The 23,772-nt window shown below is 38.4% G+C and overlaps 1 protein-coding gene and 1 non-coding gene across 10 annotated transcripts in view; both read left to right on the forward strand.

Annotated features, from left to right (window-relative positions):
• Positions 1 to 23,772, forward strand: part of cfap36 (cilia and flagella associated protein 36) — a 151,706-nt gene that overhangs the window by 42,186 nt on the left and 85,748 nt on the right. For all 9 annotated transcript variants that reach the window (XR_006312539.1, XM_043696015.1, XM_043696013.1 and 6 more), the window contains 3 exons: positions 4,541 to 4,655; positions 11,668 to 11,755; positions 19,253 to 19,424. Coding sequence is in view for 8 of the 9 variants with exons in the window: in XM_043696015.1 (XP_043551950.1) it covers positions 4,541 to 4,655; positions 11,668 to 11,755; positions 19,253 to 19,424 (375 nt within the window). In the remaining variant the exon portion in view is untranslated. The remainder of the gene's footprint in view (positions 1 to 4,540; positions 4,656 to 11,667; positions 11,756 to 19,252; positions 19,425 to 23,772) is intronic.
• LOC122553295 lies at positions 13,686 to 13,793 on the forward strand. The gene has a single exon (XR_006312675.1). It is a non-coding gene; the product is annotated as a U6 spliceosomal RNA (small nuclear RNA).

Below are 23,772 nucleotides of genomic sequence, written 5' to 3' on the forward strand. Positions count from 1 at the left end.
TCAGTAACCTGTGAAGCAGACTTCCCAAGAAGAAAAAGGCAGGAATTCAGAGAAAACTGAGAGCAGCCTGGTTTTGAAATAAGAAGCGTTGTTTTGTAAATCTTAATTGGGAGTTTTATCGGACTAGTATTCTAGAAGGGAAGGTAAAAGATAGGTTAGAGGAAGGACTTGTAAACAGTTGTTAGTTAATTATTCTCTTATACTTCAAGAAGTAAAGTTGTTAATTTTTACTTTAACAAGTTCTTGACCTATCGAATTTTCACAGATTACTGCATGGGGTAAATCTTTTCTGTGTTGCTGGTTTTTAAATTAAGCAGGAGAGTTTACCCCATGTCGTAACAGTTAGGAATGGCCAACAAATGGCAGTGATGTCCAAATCCCATTTCTGTCAGCCAATACTTTGTAATTCTCAAGCATATTTTATCAAATATCTCATTTTGGTTTTTAATGCTTTTTTTCAATAGGGAGTTAATTTAATGTTTTGGATAACATTAGTCATGATCATCTTTCAAAACTAGTCAATTCATTTGAACATTCAGGTGCTAACAGCACTTTTCACTTGATAGCCACAGAATTGAACCTTGTTCACTCTTCATAATCCAGATTCAAGGTGCAATAGGGAATAGTATCAGTCAATATTCATCTCCTATGGAGCCAAAACAAAGGAAGATGAGAAAATGTCTGGATTTCTATAATCTCCCAAAAGATCGCTACCTCTGCACTTGGATATGTTTTTATGTAATTATTTTACTTAATGTTAGCTAGATCTTTTGATACGAGTCACAGCTGTAAAAGACTGATATTTGTATGAAGTCAACTTTTTTCAATACTCCGTTGATTAGACATTGCTACCAGTAATGAGTTTTAAGCCTCTATCTTAAACTTAGTTCTGAATGCCTTACAAAGTGTCTGTTGATTATCATTATTTACCTGTAATTGAAAGACTTGGATTATCTACCTTATTTGGTGCATTCTGATACATACACTTGAGAGAAACTGAACTGGGTAGACATCCAGCCTTGTGACCTTTCCTAGTTGGACTTCCTGATCTTTCTGTAGAAGTACAATTTACATCCCTGCCAAATTATCAACAGTTTGGACTGTTGTGCTCAGAGCACTTAGAGGTAATGCATGTATTCCATGTTAATCATACCTAAAATATAATTGTAAAACTCTGGTTTTTATAACACATGTAAAGTTTGTAGTCCCAAATGTCAGGCTAAACAGGATATCCTTGAAATGAATTAGTTGGTAAGACAGCTTTGGCTCAACTGATGTGGCTGTGCCTACAGGGCGAGATTAGAGACAAAGATTTCAAAGAGTAATTTACTAAATATTCCCTTTTCGTAGCTCCCATGAATTTATTTCCCTTGGGTAGAGAGAACATCTGGGAAACAGATGAGAGCAGTGCTTGTAATGAGACAATAACAATTTAATCTTAAGTAGGAAGTGTTGTCAAGCCTGCCTTATTGCTCTGGAATCCAGTCAGTCATTCTATCAACATAGATATTATTGACTTACTGTAAAGTTTATAGGGAGGAATGAGGCTCTGTTAAATTGGGATATTCTGTACTTTTCTAAAAAAGCTTGAATTCTCCAGTACCTGGTAGGAACATCTAACCAATTTTTAAAATTACATTCGGCCTCTACAAGTTTGAACAATTGTAAGTCTTTTACTTGGGTAGGTGAAATCTTGGAGTCTTGTGTGACTTTTTTGCTACTGGCAATGAATGCTTTGCTCAAAGGCAGGTCTTTGTTTCATTGTCTACTGATACTTGATCTTGAGATGTGTTATTGGAAATTCTTGTCAGTGGTGGTTTACCATTGCATTCCGCTTTTAGGAAGGGCTGGGTCCCAAGTCAGTGGAGGTCAACCACATTGGTGGTGATATTCTGAACTACATGCAAACCATCTAACCAACTAAATGGACCAATCTCCACCTTTCTTTAACTTCCAGTATAATGTTTACAACATTATTAATGGAAGTGGCCCAATGATGTTTCTTACAATCAGTGCAGAATTTGCTGTCTTTGTAGCATACAAGAATGGCATAAGCAGTTATTAAGGTTGAAATAGGGCTTCAGTAGTAATGTGGTAAAAACAATGACTGCAGATGCTGGAAACCAGAGTCTGGTTAGAATGGTGCTGGAAAAGCACAGCAGTTCAGGCACCATCCGAGGAGCAGTAAAATCGACGTTTCGGGCAAAAGCCCTGCATCAGGAATACAGGACTCACAACAAATTAGCAGAGTTCATTTATACAGTGCCTGCTGTTCTTTTCATTCACTTCAAGGCACTAATTCTCCCACCACCCCCTATTTTTCAACAGTCCAGTCTTTATCATCCCACAGTGGATTTGTTTGGGCCTGTGACACTAACTCCATCTTGTGGTAAATAGCCATTTCTGTGAATTTTCTGACGTATTCCTTTGTATGGGACATTTAAACCTTATACCTTCTTGAGTCAAGTAAGTTAAACTGTTGTGGAGTCCTGCCAGCCATTCACAAACCAGTAGAATACAAAATATTAAATTCATGGATGGCTTCATGTTGAAGTGATATATGATGTTGTTTGTATGGCTGTCAGCATCCTTTTACATGCTAGTTCATTGCAATCATCATCTGTGTTTCCTGTTGAAAAACCTGTCTGTGATCTTATCCTCCATGACCTGGGCATACAAGATATCACTTCCCATGGCTTGGATCCAGCCCACTTATGTACGGTGACTCACCGCAATTTGATTCTGACTGTACCCCATCTTCTACGATTTGATTTGGAGATGCCGGTGTTGGACTGGGTTGGACAAAGTTAAAAATAACACAAAACCAGGTTATAGTCCAACAGGTTTATTTGGAAGCACTAGCTATCGGAGTGTTGCTCCTTCATCAGGTGGTTGTGAAGGAGCAGCACCCCGAAAGCTAGTGCTTCCAAATAAACCTGTTGCACTATAACCTGGTGTTGTGTGATTTTTGACTTTGTACACCCCAGCCCAACACTGGCATCTCCAGATTATGATGTTGTGTTAATAGAAAAATGGCTTTAAAATGTGAAGGACTTGAGTGCTTAATATACCATGATACACAATGTACAGAGAAAGATGGACAAAAGGAGGTAAGGTGGTAGCACCGAATAGGAATGATACTGTAATGTTGGAAAGAACGTTCTTTACAAGGTAAACATTAATCAATTTGTTTAGAGTTGAGAAAGCATCAAAATAGTTCGAGAGAATTGGAGGGGCAAATTGGGGAGGTAAAATTGGATATAGGGGTCTGGTCAATGTTGAGGAATTGGGAAGATGTCAGGGGTGGGGATGGCCTTCAGTTTTATAGCTAGTTAATTTTTCCCAGGTGGTGATTCAGGTAATTAAGTCAGAACTCTTCAAAATATCTGCCTTTGCTTCAGAGTTGGTAATTTTTTTCAGAGGCTTCTAGACACATGATAATTGCCCATCAAAAGTTTAAATCTCCAGTACATTGGGACATCTGAGGGTTTCCCAACAAACATCTTTCAGGGTGTGTGGCCGCAATAGCTATTTTATAATTATAACATCTAAATTATGACCATGAAACCGTTGCTGATTGTCAGGAAAAAACAACATGGTTCACTCATGTCCTTTTGGGAAGGAAATCTTCCATCCTTACCTGGTCTGGCATAGTTGTGATTGCAGATCCACAAACAAAATTAAATGATAAAGTTATGTAAGAATGTTAATAGGTTCTTTAGTGTTATTAGCAATTACTTTTTATCCATTGCAACTATCATTTTTGGACCCAATTAAAAACATTCCTGTCAACTCCCCAAACAGTACCTGTGTGAAAGTGGACCCCACATTTGGCCTGAAATATTAGCCACAAAGTTCAAGTTTTACATCTGTATATTTGGTTAAGAAAAATGATTAATGGTATTGATCCATTGATATATTCTTCAAGTCACAGAAACAGCTGCAGCAATGGTGTCATTGGCACTCCTAGCTCCTGGGACTAGCTTCTTTTTTTTCAGCTTGCTTGTACTGCACTGCTTGATCATCATCTGAACTTGCACAGCTGTCTGTCCTTTTTTTTTCTGGTTTCATCCAGTTTTACTTTCTCCAGAAGTTTGGTTTCCAATCTCAGTCTCAGTTTTAGTTCCTCTTAGATGATTTATGAAAACAAATTATTCTTTTTACATTTTTAATTTGTTTTACAAAAACACAGGTTTGAAGAGATAGTTTATGTATTGAGTAATTTTTACAGTTACGTATGATTTGAGTCATTGAAGGACTGGGTTTTGTGTAACTATTAAATAATGTAATGAAATGCGTTGCTTTAACTTCACTACCTCAGTTTCTCGTTTTATTTAAGATAATCCTTAAGTATAGCCTCTTTAGCCCAGCTTTCTATCATCTGATTTAACATCTTCATTTTGAGGCTCAATGTCATACTTTGTTTTATAATGCTCCAGTAAAGCACCTTGAGACATTTTACTAGGTTAAAGGTCCTGTACAAATATAATTTGTTTTGTTTATATTATTATTTCAAAATAAGTTTTTTTTCCCTTCACAGCCCGTTTTCCAACCAGTTCTAGCTGCAGAAGATTTTCAAGTCTTTAAGTCACTGATGTTACAGAAAAACATTGAACTGCAATTACAAGCTCTCCGTATGATTCAAGAGAGAAATGGTAATGAGAGAAAGTAATTGTTTAATTAATTCATAAATAGCATTATTAATTACTAAATCACTATGTTGTCAGGTCTGTTGATAATAATCAATACCTTGCCTCAATAGACACATTTTACTGAAAGGCGATATTGTTAGTGTTTGGATTTTGGATGATGTTAGGAAGGCAATTTATAATATCTGTCAAAACACTGGGTTTGGTCTCCCTACAAAAATCTGTGAAGGAACCAAATACATGCTTGTTACTTTCACTAAGAATTAATTAAAACATAACTTCCCCTTCAAAAAGCCATGTTGATTCTGCCTGATGCTAGCATGATTTTCTAAATATTCCATCATACACTCCCAAATAATAGATACGAGCAATTTCCCTGTTGCAGATGCAAGGCTAATTGACTTACAGCTTCCCGCTTTCCATCTCCCTTCTTTCTTGAATAAATGTTCCATTTGTTTCTTTCCCCAATCTGCAGGGACTCTTCCAGAGTTTAAGGAATCTTCAAAAGATTACAAGCAATGCCTCTATTATCTCTGCCGCTACTTATTTAAAATTCCTGTGATGCAGGCCACTTGTTCTGAGGACTTGTCAGCCTTTAGGTCCAATAAATTTCTCAACTTCTTTTCCCTGGTGGTGTTTAATTGTTTTAAGTCTGTCCCTTTCTTTTACCTTTTGATTTTCAAATGTCTTGGGAAAATTTTCTATGTAGAAAATGTACAAAATACCTATTTAATACATCTGCCATTTCATTGTTTTCTATTATAAATTCCCAGGCTCAATCTGTAGAGGAGAAAGTGAGGTCTGCAGATGCTGGAGATCAAAGTTGAAACTTTATTGCCAGGCTCAATCTGTAGAGGATCAAATCCAGCTTTAGTTAGTCTTTTCCTATTTAAAAGTTTGCATAAATTCTTGCTCCCTGTTTTTATATTTCTCGTTATCTTTCTCTCACATGTTCCTTTCTCCTTCTATTATTGGTTGAGTCACTCTTTGTTAGCTCATCAAATCTGGCCAAACATCTAAACTTATCACTAGTGTTTGTACTTTCTCTTCCAACTTGATACAATCTTTAACTTCCTTATTTCACCACAGGTGACGTATCCTTCTCCAAGAATGTTAATGTTAAGATGAAACTTTGCTGAGAGTTATGGTGTTAGTAGATGCAGCCCCTTTTTAAATCTGAGCCTACATCCGTTGAAATGTGCATACATGAATAAAGCCATGTTGCCCGCAGCCTATTAATTATCTCCTTTAAGGTCTAATACTGCAAGTCTACTGTCCTGCATTCTAGCCTAGTTTCTCGATGTAGGAGCAAATTACTGCAGTGCATCAGGTAGCATCCATGGAGAAAGAGCAAACTTAGATTTTGAATCTAGATGAGTCTTCATCAGAGCTGCGTGAAGTGTGGAGGGGACAGCATTTATGCAATAGTGGGAGTGGGTGGGGGAGGTTGTAACATTGCAGGAGAAACACACACCATTGTTCTGCCATTATCACATTTTGTTACGACACGGGGTAAACCCCCCTGCTAATTTAAACCAGCAACACAGACAAGATTTAACCCGTGCTGTAATCTGTTAAAATTTGAGAGGCCAAGAACAATCCAAAAGGTTACTATTTAAAGTAAGAATTAACAACTTTATTTTTTTAAAAAAGTTTAACAGAGAATAATTAGCTAACAACTATTTACAACTCCTTTCTCTAAACTAACTTTCACTTCCCCTTCTATAATATTGGTCCGATAAAACCCCTAATTAAGATTTACCAGAAATTCAAATTTCAAAACCAGCCAGCTGTCGAATCTTCTCTTTGTATCTTCCTTTCTTGTCGTCTTCTTAGGGTTTCTGTTTCACAGGTCACTGATAGATAAAGTTACCTTTAAGAGAGCTATTCTGTGGGCAGTCTGCATATGTTGGCGGCTTGCCAGTTCTCCTCCATCTGTTTAATTTTTCAGCTTTATACCCCAAAGCATTGGATCATTTCATTGATTTCAATATTGTCAAAATACTAAATTTGAACTTGATTGGAGTTTAGAATCTTTGGGCATAACAAATTGATTGGCCAAATTTGAATTTGTTTTTGTCTCACAGCAACCCAGGTACTGCTAACTGCTGGACTAAATGTTACATTGTAAATTTTCCAGCACTCTTGTGTGCTTGCTAAGTCCTTCAACTCTTTTAAAGGTACTGTAGACCTCTAAGCCTTCATAACCATTCTGATCACTTAATCTGAACTATTAACATTCTTTCTTCCTCAGCATTTCAACCCAGTAGGTCAGTATGTAGTGATTGAGGCGAAGGTAGAGTTTAAGTCAGTAAGTCTAATATGATGAACAGGCAGGGCCATGTTAATGAACATGGTGGGTCTCGTGGTCTGAACTGTATTTATTTTAATGCAAGGAATCTAATAGATAAGGCAGGTGATCTTAGAGCCTGGATTAGTTCATAGAGCTATGATGTTGTAGACATTACAGAAACTTAGTTGAGATGGGTGGGACTGGCAGCTAAATGTTCCAGTGTTTAGAGTTTTAGGTGTGATAGATAGGGGTACAAAAGGGGTGGGGGAGTTGCATTACTGATTAAGGAGAACATCAATCAGTAATAGAACTCGGAGATAAGAAAAGTGCAGTCATTATGTTGGAGTTATACTATCGGCCTCCCAATAGCCAATGGAGATAGAGGAACAGATATGTAAGCAAATCGTGGAAATATGTAAAAACATCAGGGTTGTTGTAGCAAGGAATTTTAACTTCCTCGATATTGACAGGGGCTCAATAGTGCTAAAGGCTCAGATGCACAGAATTTGTTTGGTGCATTCAGGAGGGCTTCTTTGAAACAACATGTAAATAGTCCAACCAGGGAGTGTGCTGTACAAGACCTTGTTCTGGGGATTGAGCCTGACCAGGTGATTGAAGTTTCAGTGCATAAGCATTTTGGGAACAGTGATCATAATTCTGTAAGTTTTAAGGTAGTTTTGGATCAGGATAAGACAGGTCCTCGGGTGAAAGTACAAAACTGGGAGAAGGCTAATTGCAACAGTAGTAGGCAACAACTGGAGAAATTAGATTTGGAATGATTGTTTGAAGGTAAATCCACATCTGACATGTGGGTGTCTTTTAAAGGCCAATTGATCAGAGGTGAGGACCAGCAGGATATAGATCAGTTGGGAAGTTGGGTAGAGAAATGACATATGGAGTTTAATCTGGACAAGTGTGAGGTGATGCATGATGCAAATTGGCAGGTTAAATGTTTTATAAATGGTTTATAATCCCTTATTTCTGTCTATGCAGTTTTATAAATCCTAATCTCTCTCTCTCTATATACTGGATTATAAATCCTTATCTCGCTGTGCTGTTTTATAAATATTAATCCCTCTCTACTGTTTCATAAATCCTTACCTCTTTCTCTCTGTCTCTCTCCCTGCTGTCTTATAAATCCTCACTTCTTTCTCTCTGCAGTTTTATAAATCCCAATCTCTCTCTCTCTGCTGTTTTATAAATTCTTACCGCTCCTATTGCTGTTTTATAAATGCTTAAACCTCTCTCTCTGCTGTTTTGTGAATCCTTACCTTTCTCTGCTGTTTTGAATCCTTACCTTTCTGTCTGTTGTTTTATGAATCCTTATCTCCTCTGCACTGTTTGTCAATCCTAGCTTCTCTCCATGCTGTTTTATGAGGTCATTCCCCTCTCTCCTCACTGTTTTATGACTTTGCCCCTCTTTCTGTGCTGTTTGAGGTCTCACCTTGCTCCGTCTGCACGGTTTTGAGGTCCGTTCCCCCCTCTCCTCTGTTATTTTGAGGTCTGTCCTCTCTTTCTTTGCTGTTTTGAGATTCGTCCCCTCTCTTGGCATTGTTTTTAGGTCACTCCCTTCTCTCCATGCTATTTTAATATCAATGAACTTAAACTTCATCTGAACCTCTTCTATCCATTTTTTAATTTAGATCAAAACTTGTTCTCCAATCATTCTGTATTCATTTACCTTCATTAGCTCCCACTTAAGCAACATATTCATTTTAAAATTCTCATCAAGTCCCTCCATGAACTTGTCTCTCCCTGTTGTTTAAGCTCCTCCAACCATACAACTGCCTGAAGTCTTGGTAGTCTTCCAGTTCTGGTACCTTGCGCATTCTTGGTTTTAATAGCTGCGTCATTGGTGGCCATCTTTCCAGATGCCATGGTCCTCAACTCTGGGAATCCTGCACTAAACCTGTCTGATTCTTTGCCTATTTCCTCCTTTAAGATGCTCCTTAACAAAATGTTTTGACAATGTGCCCTTCACCTTCTGTGATTTGGTGTCAGATTTAATGTAATGATATTCCTGTGAAGAGTTTGAGATATGTTACTACATTAAAGATGCTACATAATAAGTAAGTTATTTTATTAGTCCCTCTTTGTAACTTTCTGTTCCCATTTATGCAATTTAATGTTCTTCCTAATTTTTGAGTCAACTGCAAATTTGAGAGGATAAATCTTTGTTCCTTCATTTGAACTGCTAATATATATAGTGCGAAACGATACTCCAGCCCTGAAATTTAACAAACATAATTTTTCATGTTGCACTGATTAGACTACATTTCTTTTATACTGACTCTTGGCTTTCTACCTCACAATTAGTTGGCAACCCAGATCACAAGTTTGTATCCAATTCCATTTGCTCTCATTTTTGCTGGCAGTGTCTTGATGGAACTTTATCATATGCTTCTGGAAGTCCATGTAAGAATGTCCACAGACACCTTGAAATATAAACAGGAAATGGTAAAATACCCAGGCAGCACTTCTAAAGAGATAAACTGACTAAATGTTTCAAGATGATAATCTGATGATATTAGATATTGTGAACTTTAAGTGATGTATAAAGTTATATTTTTGCATATGCAATAAATATCATGATTAAAGATGAACAAAACAAATATCAAAAGTAAATTAAATGCACAACAAACTGTTTCTGCAAAAGTCCCTGTGAACTGCATTTGTCAAATATCTCAGTTCTAAGGTTCACAGTTCATTATCATGAACATTAGATTGTAGCTGTAGCTAAACAAAGCATGCTAATTTAAATATTTCTAAATTAAAACTGATAAACGTTTAAGGAAAAAATATTGAACAACGCTTTAAATTTTAGGTCTCTTCATTTGGCCCATTCCCAGAGTAATCCAAAACTAACATCTCTCTTCCTATCAACCTGTTGATGGACATCTTCCTCTACTTCAAAAATGATAAGATACACTATCTTCCCTGTGATAAGCCATTTAGTCCTTTCCTCGTGGCAGTCTTATTTCAATTACCTTTTATCGTTGACTGCCTGAGCCAGTGATACACCCTGCTGGACCTAGACCTTCATAGATCTTCCTTTTTGCTTTCTTTCTTCCATGAGAGTAATTCTGGTATCTAAATCTCTTTGCAACTATTGATTAGATTAGATTACTTAGTGTGGAAACAGGCCCTTTGGCCCAACAAGTCCACATGGACCCTCCGAAGAGCAACCCACCCAGACTCGCTCCCCTACATTCACCCTTTCACCTAACCAGGCAATTTAGCATGGCCAGTTCACCTAACCTGCACACTTTTGGACTGTGGGAAGAAACCGGAGCACCCGGAGGAAACCCATGCAGACACATGGGAAGAACGTGCAAACTCCACATAGACAGTTGCCTGAGGTGGGAATTGAACCCGGGTCTCTGGCGCTGTGAGGCAGCAGTGCTAACCACTGTACTACTGTGCTGCCCACAGTTTCCAACTTAGGCATCAATTCCATGTGTCTACCTTATATGTCTTCTACAGTTCTAATGTCCTTTTTAAAATGTTTCCCAAAGATGCATGCAATATTCCAAACTATGTACTAACAAAAGCTTTATATAAATTTTTGTTACTTCTTGATTGATAAATTTCCAGGATACACAGCTTCATTAATCTTAATTTTCTAAAGCTGTTTAGCTTTGGGATATGTGCCTCTGGCTTGCAAATTTCATTCCATTATATATGTAGGAAGACAGAGGAAATCTTGGTAATTATAGACCTGTCAGTTTAACATAATGTGAGTAAGTTACTGGAATCAGAAGAGATGGAGGAAGATATTTTAACCTATAGAATGTTTGAGTTGCATGGGATGTTAAAATAGTAAAAATCTCAAATGCATACATAGTCCATCTACGTCCAGTTTTCATGGATCACACATGACAGAGGCCAGCAACCAAGCTCCTAGGTTACAGATTAGTTTTTCCAAGCACTAGATTAAATTCTGCTGTATGTAGCATGTTTCGTTGGCTTTTGGAAACATAGCATATAAAGAAAAGGGAGGACTAATCAATCTCCCATATAAGAGGTTTCCAGTGCTGCTTATGGACCACAAGAGTCACGATTGCTTCTGCCACTGTCTCTAGCCCACCAAACATAACTTGTTCTTGGTCAACAGTAACACCTTTCTCACCTTGGTGATGAGATCCCTCCTGCCATCTGATCTTTCAGTGATCTGGCCTTCACCCATGCCTTTCTGATCCTTACCTCCCAGCTGCAAATTTTAATCTCCTGGACTCTGATTACATAGCCTCTCTACCTTTCAGTTCTCCCTGCTGACCTTTCCAATCTGATTCCCCTTCCCCCATGTATATCTTTCTTCCTCCCACCATGGCTTTTTGACCGCCTTCCCAAATCATTTTGCTCTCTGTGTCTTGCATCACCAATCTCTGATCTCTAGCTTCTGAACCCATTTTATCCTCCAAGAGGGTAAAGGAGGGAATGAGTCACTCCTTAAAATAGAAAACCAGCATGTAATATGAAAAGGCAATTTATAATTTATAGTAATCATGTATTAGATCTTATCTACTAATGTGGTCAAATAATACCAAGCAGTTTGTGTTTTCATTTGATTGAAATATTTTAATGTGACAAATCACTGCTGTAATTAATTTTCTCACCTGAATTGTTTTTTATTTTATCGAAAACTTGACATTTTAGTGGCAAAATAGTTCATAGTAAGATGTTTACAACTTGATTGTAAAAAGTCTTTGTTTTTTTCCTTTGCAGGAGTTCTCCCTGAATGTTTGACAGATGGAGAGGACAAAATCAGTGAACTGGAACAACAAGAACTTAGGATATTGAGAGAGGTGCTGAGGTGAGTAGTTGTTAGATTACATTCCGGATCATTCTATGCTACTCAGCACTTATTAAAATGTACTAATTTAGATGAGGTAAAGCATTAACATAAATAGTTGTCAGATTCTAATATATAATTACTAATTGCTAAAGGATAATACGTTTTTCTTCACTGGTGCATTTTTTCACACAGACTAATAAATTGATCAAACCATTCTGTAAAAGCACAAGAGTCATAAGTAAGGTTGCTGCAGCTCACCACTTTATTTATTACAATCTGTGCATGAATTCAATTCTTACCTCTCAAACCTAGTCCAGTTTAAATGACAATATGTAGCTCAAAGCAAGTTGCTGTGGTAAATATTTGGAGTTGAACATATATTCTTAGAGAGTTTGGATATAAACAATGTCTTAAGTTCTTTGGATGAAAACCATGCATCTTATTTGTAGTGGCTTGTGTATTTTGAGCTGATTATTGATTACAACAACCCAATATTTAGAGCACAATTTTCCAAACCCTGAGGCAAGTAAGCAGCTTACTTGCCCATATAGGGATATTTTGGCACAGAGGCCATGGTACTAGCATGTGGATTTAGGAAGCAGTGAAGCATCTTGTGAAGATGCACATGTCACTGAAATGTGCCACAGTGCTACATCAACATCAACATCAGAGGTGATGCATGTGCCTGCACTTTATGTGGCAAACACTGTGTGTGCATGAAGAGCATAGAGATGCGTGAACGAGAAAGGAGAGGCATACTTAGGAAGCCAAGGCTTCAGGTAGTTAGAATGTATTTCTGTGGTTAGCCCAGGCTATGAGCCACTTCTGGTCTGGGGACTTGGCCATGGTCAGTCAGATGATTGGTCCAGTTCAAGTCCAGTGATTAACACATTTTAGTCTGGGCACTGGACTATCATCACCACTAGGAATTGAGCAAAATCAATTCAGATCAGTCATCTTGCACAATCAGTCAGGAGAGGACCAGGGCCAGTCAGCAATGTCCTGCAAAACACTGGGAAATGGACCTAGACAATCAGGGGCTCAGTTTTATATAATCTGGGGTGTTTTGGGGTCTGACTTTTGTCATGTTAATCTGTCCACAGATTCAAGTCTTGGGATTGGCCTGATTGTATTTGATAGCTGAGGAATTGTGTAATTCTAGGGAGCAGTTGAATATAACAGGGAAGGAATCTGGTAGGTTGGGGAAGGAGACTAGATTGCCTGAAAGGAGTTATCAAGGTAAATCATGTTCACTCTGGCTGCAACATGTGGAGAGTACAGGGACAGCAAAGGCATCGCTTTGCCTTATGCTCATAGTGGATCAATCAGCCTAACCTTCTGTCTGCACTGGCAAGTCATAAAGTTTCAAAGTCGGCAAGCTTCAACATCACGCATGATTGTAGTCAAGGGTATGGTGGTGGTCATGAGGGTCATTGGGAAATCAGGGATAACCTACAATAAGGATGGTGAAGAATTTGGGGATATTGTGAGTCATGGGGAAGCTTGCAGCAAATGTAAATGTAAAGTTTATCATATGGATCTGAAAATCAAAAAGTTTCTGATATCAAAATGGGAGGAATAAGTCAAACTTTCATTGAAAAGGGATGGAGCTAATGGCTGTAAAATAAGGTGATCTATAGTACTAATCCAGTGATTAATCAATGCTAACCATGTCCTTTCAATTCCCATTTAATCAGCAAATCAATGCACCAAAGTGTAGGGTGCCTTCTGTATCATTCCAACTCCATTTTGATTTAGTCTTCTCCCTCTATCCCTACCTTTCCTTCTCCTTTGGTGTTACTGCCTTGTCCTAATGGAATGTGCACATAAATTGAATAATGGGAAATACAGGTAATTTACTGATGGTGAAAAAAATCATGGGTAATTTGGTGATGGGAAAAGCTGTTTGGTGGGAGACTAATGGAAGATCTAAACCTCTCTTGACCAATTGTACCTTCATCAGCACAAATACAAAAATATTGAAATGTTACAGGGAATATTTGCATGGCTCCTATGCCAGGATAACATGCACATTTTTGACGTCTTATGCATTTTTAAGGTCTTATGATGCAATAGTGGCATTCCTACTGCTGGGTACAAAGATCCGAGTTCAAGTCCTATCTCAAGAAGTGATGGCCACAGGGGTGTGTCATTACTTGTCTGTACAGTTAGCTCAGTTGCGAGAGTGTTTGACTGACGATCTAAAGTTCCTTGGTTCAGTTGTGCTCACTTCAGCACCAGACATTAGAGGAGGCAAGTAAATAGATAGTGACAGAAGTGCAGAACACCCCACCACCTGCAAGGTCCCCTTCAAGCCACTCATCATCCTGACTTGAAAGTATATTGGGGTTCTTGTTGCTCGGTCAAAATTCTGGAATTCTCTCCCTAAGGGCATTGTGAGTTGGAGGAACTGCAGTAGTTCAAGAAGACAGGTCACCACCACTTTCCCAAGGACAATGAGGGATAGGCAATAAATACCGGCTAGCTAGTTAACAAGCAATGCTTACGACTCATGAGTAAATAGAAAAATAAATATCCAATAATTGAAAATCCATGTCCTGAATGAGCCCTTGGAAGATTTATTTTACATTCTCACTGCTCAACTTCCACACTGGTGTTGAGCAATCCTGCTGACTTGTCTACCCTTGCTGACTTTGAAGTCTTCGACAGATGTCCCTTGACATAGACTTTGAGGGCACAGCCTGCTGAGAATTTCCTTCACAGAGGCGGGTTCACCCTCCTTGGTCTGAGCTGCTAAAGCTTGTAGGGCACCTTTGGAGTGTTCTGAGAAGAAGCTGCTGGGGTGCCTGCTGTTGCTTCTCCCTGTGAGTTAAAACACAGTTACTGAGTTGGAATTTCAGAGATGTTGCTATCAATTGTGTCACAAGATTAGAATTGATCATTTTGATGACCAAAATGGTGGTAATATATCTAGAATAGTAAAATAATTATGTGTGCCATGAAATGTAAGCAGATTTTAGCAATGTTAAGCATTTTATTGGATGATTTAAGATTTATCCATCTGAGTAATTAGTATCAATATTTAGGGTTAAATTGTTAAAAGACTTGCATTGTGTTACATAGGAGTTACTAAGTATATTCAAGGCTGTTCTAAACAGATTTTTAAACAGTAAGGAATTCAAGGGTTGTAAGAAAAAGGAAAGAAAGTGGAATTAAGGATCAGATTAACAATGACCTTGTTGAATAAAGCACGGAAACAGATACTTTGGTCCAACTTGTTCATGCCAACTAAGTTTCCCAAACTAAACTTGTCCCACTTGCCTGTGTTTGGCCCATATCCATCTAAATTTTTCCCATTCATGTAGCTGTCCAAATGTCTTTTAAATGTTGTAACTGTATCTGCATCTACCATTCCTGCATTCCACCCTGTTTGTGGAAAAGGTTCCCCCTCAGGTCCCTCTTTAATTTTTCTCCTCTCATCTTAAAAACATACACATGGCTGAACCACATGGTGTACTATTTCTCCTACACTATGGTCTTAAGAAAAAAATTGATATAAAACATAAAACAGTACAACGCAGTTTATACTGACCATGGTGCTTTTCTAAGCTAAATTGATCTACTTGCACATGGTCAATATTCCTGTATTCTCTGCCTGTTCATGTGTCTGTCTAAATACCTCTTAAACGTTGCCATTGTATCTGCGATTTGCTGAAGCTAATGATTACATTTTCTCAAATGTTAGGCAAGATTGAAATGAGTTATTTTCTCAAATGGCTAGTTCCTTTTGGCTGTTTGCATGCATATAAATAGAAAGTTTAGATTTTCATTCGTTCCACAGAATAATTTAATAGCTGCCAATTTTACGAAAATAAATAAACTGTAAAAGTATGAATCTAAGTGTGAAGATTCACACTTGCAGTCAGCTGCTAGGAACAATTATAAATAAATGGGAACTTCCAAATTTATGGCAGCAACCTTAAGAGAGCCTGAATTGCCTGCTTATTATTGATATTGTTTTTGGAATTGTTGTATTGGCCTGGTCATATTTTATATTGCCCCAATTGGAGCACTTTGTGCACATTTCACTCCCTTTACACACATACAGACAGGCACAGGCGGGAAAAATGGTGGGTGTTATGAGCAGAGGGAAACACTGGGAAGGCAATTTCATGGTTCCTATGCACAGATAATTTCTATCTCCAGATGCTTTCACTTGTTTGCAGGAGACACTGATGACTGGTTCACATTTAAAAAAGTCTCTAACTTATTAATTAAAAGTCATATCTTACAGCAACAGGTGAAGGAAAAATAAACTTTTTTTCAACCTTGAAGTGTTTATTACTACAGAGAGAGACAGCTCCTGGGATTAGAGAGCAGGTGGCTTCTTACTAGCTTGTTCGCAGGCCTGGAAGCTGATCACATTATTGGTAGGCAGAAGGGCCTTTGTCATTGATAATTGGATACTAATCCACAGACCAGTCAGCTATTTGCCAGTTGAATTTCCATTTGTACACAGCCCTTGGCTCTAGCTCATCTGCAAACCATTCACTACTGCTTGAACCAGCAGCTGTGTAAATAACATTTGCAATGAGTTTCACTCTACTTGCTTTCAAAAAGTGCGTCAGCACCTCAACAAGCCTTGGTTTTTATAACATGTCTTCTCCCATTTCAACCCACAATCGAAAATGCAGAAAAATAAAAAGATATTGTCTTTATATAACATTGTAGTCTTCCATAATCTTCCAATAAAATCAGAATAAGCCCATGTACTTTGGTGTTACACAAACTTTGTGAAGAAAAAAATTTCTTTAACTTTAAATATGCAGTTGTGAGGAGAGCCAATAGTCATTTTGAAATTGGAGATATTGTACGTTTAGTAGATTTGGGTTCAAAAGACATTGTAGAGGCATTGGTTGTAATCTTCAAAAATTCCTTAGATGCTGGAACAGTTCCAGTGAATAGGAAGTAACAAATGTAACACCTTCATTCAGTGGCCTGAAGCATTTGTCTGCATATGATCTCACCTTTGAGTTAAACCTTGAGTTTACTGGTGCAAAGTATTTTTCAAAGCTCAACATGAAGCAGAGCTTTTGGTTTGTCCACTTAGCCAAAGAGTCTCAACAGCTTACAAAATTTAGTACTCTATTATCCCCAGTAGACAGAGATCATTAATCATATATTAACACTGGGAATTCTTTCAAGTGCATGTGCAGTTATTAAATAAGCAATCAATCATTCAAGCTCCACTTGAGGAAAAAAACTCTCCGTAGATCAAAAAATTGTCAATCAGAAATATTACATGGTTAAAAAAAAATTGCTGCTCTTTGGTACTCATAAATCTATCAGTCTTCCACTAACAAAGAGTAGGCACCCTTTCACTTCTCAGTTCCCCAGGTCTACCTTGTGTCCTGACTCCAACAATTAAGTATCTATTATTACATGGAACCTTTTCCTGAGTTATAACAACACAGAGCCATTCTTACTGTTCTTGACACCCCCCCTTCCCCAATCGCCTCCATAGAACATATATATTTTAACAGCCTTCTCAGTGGTACACTAACTCCAGAATTCCTAAGAAGGTGTCTACTTCTGTCTCTGTCTGACATCTTCACTGACTGCATATAACCTTTCAACTGCTCGTCAGTAAAACCTGAACCATCCTCGGTGACCTATTGAAAACCTTGCAATAAGCCCCCCCACTGTTGCGGGGTGGAATAGGTTGGAAGGCGATAGCCTAGTGGTATTATCACTGGACTATTAATTCAGAGACCCAGTAAGATTCTGGGGACCCAGATTCAAATCTCACCATGGCAAATGGTGGAATTTGAATTCCGAGAATAATCTGGAAATAAGAGACTAATGGTGACCATGAAACTGTTTCAGTTGTCAGAATTGGAAGTTGGTTCATTAATATCCTTTAGAGAAGGAAATCTGCCATCCTCACCTGGTCTGGCCTACATGTGACTGCAGACCCACAGAAGTGTGGTTGATGCATAACTGCCCTCTGGGCAGTTAGGGACTGGGCAATAAATGCTGGCCTAGCCAATGACACCCTCATCCTATGAATGAATTTTTAAAAAAATCAATGTCACCAACTATTGAAAGAGTCAAAATCTTCAGTTTATCCTGAAGGTCATATTCTTACAGAATGCTCTTCATTACTATCAATCATTTAATGCAAACAAAAATCCTTCATCTAACTAAGAGATTTGAAGTTGGCAACATCTTTTAAACATACTTACTAAAAGATTCCTAACTCCACAAAAGAGTTCCTCCTCAAGTTTCATGCAGGCTTCATGTATCCACCCACCTTACTGAAGATCTTTAACTCAGTGAAATTCACCAAAGGTCTTTCGACAGCATCTTCCAAACTCAAGACTACTTCCATCTAGAAGGACAAGGGCAGCAGATACATGGGAACATTGCCCAAGTTCCCCTCCAAGCCATTCACCATCTTGACTTGAAGATATATTGCTGTTCCTTCACTGTCGATGGGTCAAAATCTTGGAATTTTCTCCCTAAGTGCATTGTGAGTCAACCTAAAACACATGGACTGCAGCAGTTCAAGGCAGCACTGTGATTCAATGGTTAACACTGCTGCCTCACAGCACCAGAGACCTGGGTTTGATTCCACCCTTGGGTAACTGTGTGGAATTTGCACATTCTCCTTGTGTCTGTGTGGGTTTCCTCCAGGTGGCCCCGGTTTCCTCCCACAGTCCAAAGATGTGCAGGTTATGTGGATTGCCAATGCTAAATTACCTACAGTATCCAGTAATGTGCAGGCTAAGTGGATTAGTCATGGGAAATGTGGGGTTACAGGGATCGTGTAGAGGGGTGGGTTTGGATGGGATGCTTTTCAGAGAGTCGGTATGGACTCGATGTGCCAAATGACCTGTTTCCACACTGTAGGGATTTTTTGATTCTTCTATGATTCTAAGGCAGCTGACCACCACCTTCTCAAGGATTACTAGAAACAGTCCATAAATGCTGACCAGCAATAATGCTAAGTGTAAACAACAAAACTCAGTAAAATTTAAAATTGAGGCAGTTATTTAAGGGCTGAACCTGGTGTCACTTTCGATATCTGTCAGGTTGTAATCTTCCACTTTTTCTGCACTGGTTGAAATGGCTGGAGAGAATCAACTGGGTAGTTTAAATTACTGTGTCCCTACCTATATTTTCAGCCGCCAGATGGATTTGCTCAATGTTGGGATTTGGCCATATAAAATTTGGCCCATTTCAATATTTAGGTATCCTAGAGAAGAATTATTTTGAAAAATCTCGTGCCCTAAAGACAAAAGTGTAAATCTTTTTTTCATGTTTAACTCTTACTATTTTTGATGTCTTCTGTCAAAAACTGAATTTGATGTATTATTTGTACAATCCAGGTGGAAGCCATAAAGCACAGGATGAAAATCCTTTGCAATTTCATTCTTCCCATCCGCAAGACTTAAATGCCTTGTTGAAAACCTAATTTGATGTTTGGCAACAACTGCTACCTCAGTAATCTGCATTTTTTTTTTGACATATGCATTTTCATGCGTTCATCAGACAATCAAAAGATGAGTATGAACGGGAGGTAGCAAAGAGATATGCTACTGAGGCAGGAGCCAAAGCTGGATCAACACAAAGTGACTTAGAGAAAGCAATTGTGGAGAATGCACAACAGGAGGAAGCTCGGCTTTCCAGACAACACGAACAAGGAAAGGAAAATTTACAACGGGTAATAAAATCATTTAAGATGGTACTTAAGTTTGTGATAAAATGCCATCCTCTACATCTAAGTTACAACATTTAGAAATTCTGTTGTAATATTGAATAGGATTATAAACCCGAATTCTGGGCTGAGTATCAAAGGAATGGACTTCATTATTTATTTCAGATATGATTGTCCAGATGCTGTTCATAGTCTTTCAGCAAAGATTTCTGGTTTCAGACATCTAATCTAATATGGAGCCCTCTACAGATGATATGTGATATTTGTGAACAGTATGGAGGTTCTTCACCTGGTGAATTTAAAGAATCCGCATTGAAGCATGCAAACAAATCTGAAACATTAATTTTTTTAAAGATGAGATTCCACACTTATAAAATTAACTTTTCGGGTCAATTTTGAGTAGCATTTATTACTACTATCTATTGAGAATTAACTTACTCCTGATTCGTCTACCTGAGTGTTTTGATGCCTTTGCAATGTTTATTATCCTGGGTTTATGACAATAAAGTAATGTCTGTATAGATTCCGTCAGTAAAAGCTGTGGTTGTGCAGAATATCACTGATAATAACTTTCAGATCTCCAAATTAACTGTGCAAGTGCATGGTAACAGCATCACATAGACCATTGATTGAATCTGGACTGATCCTGGTCTACAATACACATTTAACCACAAAGCGTGGTGTTCTTAGTGTCACTTCTACAAACAAGCCTAAAAGCCAGTATATGAAGCCTGTTGACTGATAATACTGACAGAAACTAATAACAGGTTAATTTCAGGCAATAGGTTCTTTTGTACCAAAGCTTTTACATATCTACTGGCTACTGAGCAGTTACTTGTATAAAATCATACATATTATACAAAATAGTCTTGGAGTATTCCGAACCATTAATTATCGCAATCAGCCCAGCACCTTGTTCAATATGGCACTACCAGTTTGTGCTTGAACATTGTTTCTGACCTTACCTTACAATAGAGTTTTGTTTCTACTTTTGTTTCAATCTAGAGAATCTGTATTTGTCACCACAAGATCTAATTTGAGCACATTAACAAGTGTTAAGAAATGTTTTCAAGAATTGTACATAGAACAAATGCTGAGCTGAACCCTCTTTTAACCCCAATTAATTTGGCAACAAACATCAAATTATTTAAAGCTTCTTGAAACTTCAATGTGCTATGTAGAAGTTAAGACTAATTAATGTCTACCTTGCCCATGCTCATTCTCTTCCTGGTAACCCTGTTTGTATGCACTTCTCTGGTTAGCTCCTGATTTCCAACAGTCTGTTCACCTTTATCTGTTTTGATGTTTCTATTTCTTTTTCTCATTTCAGTTTGGGTAGGAAGGAAATTGTGTACTGTCATGTTGGAACAATTGACCATATTTCACAGAAAGGATTATTACAAAAAGTGACTTTTTAAAAAGTGTAGTGTATTTGTGAATGTTTTAATTGAGGAACACAAGATCATCGCTTTTCTTATGATACTAATTAGCTAACTTTGTTGTTTCTCAGATTTTAAATAGTTAAAAAAAATACTGAGTTATACTGATGAAGGCAATTTATTAAACTTTGAAAATTTAAAATAGAAGAAATTTTTAAAAAATGTCTAACTCTCCAAAACGTTTAGACTTCGAGTCATAGAGTCATTAGGATATATAGCACGGAAACAGATCCTTCAGTCAAACCCGTCCATGCCGACCAGATATTATAAACAAATCTAGTCACATTTGCCAGCATTTGGCCCATATTCCTCTAAACCCTTCCTATTAATATACCCATCCAGATGCCTTTTAAATCTTGTAATTGTACCAGCCACCACCACATCCTCTGGCCCTTCCATACATGTACCACTCTCTGTATGAAAATGTTGTTACTTAGGTCCCCTTTAAATTTTTCCCCTCTCACCTTAAACCTATGCCCTCTATTTCTTGACTCCCTGTGGTGTAAAATTATGTCCCAATACATGTGTGAATCATAATGTAACACATGTATTGGGCCAAGCAGTGGAATGTGGTGTAAAATTCCAAGCAGTGGAATGTGGTGAAACGGTTAAAAATTATGTCCCAATACATGTGTGAATCTAACCGGAATGGAGGTGTTGCTTAGTCCCGTGTGAATCTTCTTATCTGTATGTAACCAGAATGGAATGTGTTTTTTAGCCTTGCTCTGCTGTTCACATGAATGTTTATATCTGGAAAAGAGTATATCAGCTGGAAAAGTCTCCAGTTCGGTGAGTCTGCTCCGGGGTTACGTTTAACCGCCGAGCGTGGGTTGTTGGCAACCGCTCTACGAGAACTGATGGCTCCCAGTTTTGGTAACATGTAGAGTGAGTATAAGCCAGACCCGTTCTGGCGACGCTGCGGGGAATAAAATGCCCATATTCTAGCAGACTCGCCTCTTGGTCGTTTGTTCTGTGTCAGACTACTCTCCTACGAACCTGACCTTGAGAATTTTTTTTTAAAACACTCCCCCACCCCAGAGAGAGGACCTTGTCTATATACCCTCTCCATGCCCTCAGGATTTTATAAACTTCTATAAGATCACCCCTCTGCCTCCAACCCTCCAAGGAAAACAACCCCAGCCTATTCAGCCTCTTCATGTAGCTCAAATCCTCCAATACTGGCAACATCGTTGTAAATTCTTTCTGAACCCTTTCAAGTTCCACAACATCCTTCCGATAGGAGGGCAAACCAGAATTGCACACAATGTTCCAAAAGTGGCCTAACCAATATCCTCATGACCTCCCAACTCCTACACTCGATGCTCTGACCAATAAAGGAAAGCATACCAAACGCCATCTTCACTATCCTATCTACCTGAGACTCCACTTTCAAGGAATGAAAAACTCCAAGATCTCTTTGTTCAGCAACCTTCCCCAGACCTTACGATTAAGTGTATAAGCCATGCTCTGATTTGCCTTTGCAAAATGCAGCACCTCACATTTAGCTAAATTAAACTCCTTCTGCCACTCCTCGACCCATTGGCCAAATTGATCAAGATCCCACTGTGTTGTTTCACTGTCCACTACACCTCCAATTTTGGTGTCATCTGCAAACTTACTAACTTATACCTCCTATGGTCACATCCAAATCATTTATATAAATGATGATAAGCAGTGGACCCAACACCAATTCTTGTGGCAGACCACTGGTCACAGGCCTCCAGTCTGAAAAGCAACCCTCCACCACCATCCTCTGTCTTGTACCTTTGAGCCAGTTCTGTATCAAAATGGCTAATTTTCTCTGTATTCCATGAAATCTAACCTTGCTAAGCAGTCTACCATGAGGAACATTGTCAAACGCCTTGCTGAAGTCCATATAGATCACGTCCAGTGCTCTGCCCTCATCAGTCCTCTTTGTTACTTCTTCAAAAACTCAATCAAGTTAGTGAGACATGATTTCCCAGGTACAAAGCCATGTTAACTATCCTGAATCAGTTCTTGCCTTTCCAAATGTAAATCCTGTCACTCATGATTCTCTCCAACAACTTGCCCACCATTGATGTCAGTCTCACCTGGCTTTTGCTTACAACTTTTCTTAAATAGTGGCACCACATTAGCCAACATCCAGTCTTCCTAGCTTCCCACAGATATTGAGGTACGCCTGATCAGATCTTGGGGATTTAGCCACCTTAAGATATCTAGCACCACCTCCTCGGTAATATGGACATTTTTCAAGATATTATCATCTATTTCCCCACAATCTGTATCTTCCATGTCCTTCTCTACAGTAAACACTGATGAAAAATACTCGTTTAGTATCTCCCCCCTTCTCCTGCGATTTCACACATAGGCTGCCTTGCTGATCTTTAAGGGGCCCTATTCTGTCCCTAGTTACCCTTTTGTCCTTAATGTATTTATAAAATCCCTTTGGATTTTCCTTGACCCTATTTGCCAAAGCTATCTCATGTCCCCTTTTTGCCCTCCTGATTTCCCTCTTAAGTATACTCCTACTGCCTTTATACTCTTCTAAGGATTGACTCAATCTCTGCTGTCTATACCTGACATATGGTTCCTTCTTTTTCTTAACCAAATCTCAATTTCTCTAGTTATCCAGTATTCCCTCCACCTAACCAGCCTTGCCATTCACCCTACAGAAATAAACTGTCTCTGGACTCTCGTTATGTCGTTTTTGAAGTCTTCCCATTTTTCATCCATTTCTTTACCTGTGAACATCCGCTCCCAATCAACGTTTGAAAGTTCTTGCCTAATACTGTCAAAATTGGCCTTCCTCCAATTTAAAACTTCAACTTTAGATCCTGTTTGTCCTGTTCCATCACTATTTTAAAACTAATAGAATTATGGTCACTGGCCCCAACCTGCTGTATTTCCCAAGACTAGGTCACGTTTTGCGCCTT

This window comes from Chiloscyllium plagiosum, chromosome 9, assembly GCF_004010195.1.
Source record: "Chiloscyllium plagiosum isolate BGI_BamShark_2017 chromosome 9, ASM401019v2, whole genome shotgun sequence".
NCBI classification, from domain to species: Eukaryota; Metazoa; Chordata; class Chondrichthyes; order Orectolobiformes; family Hemiscylliidae; genus Chiloscyllium; species Chiloscyllium plagiosum.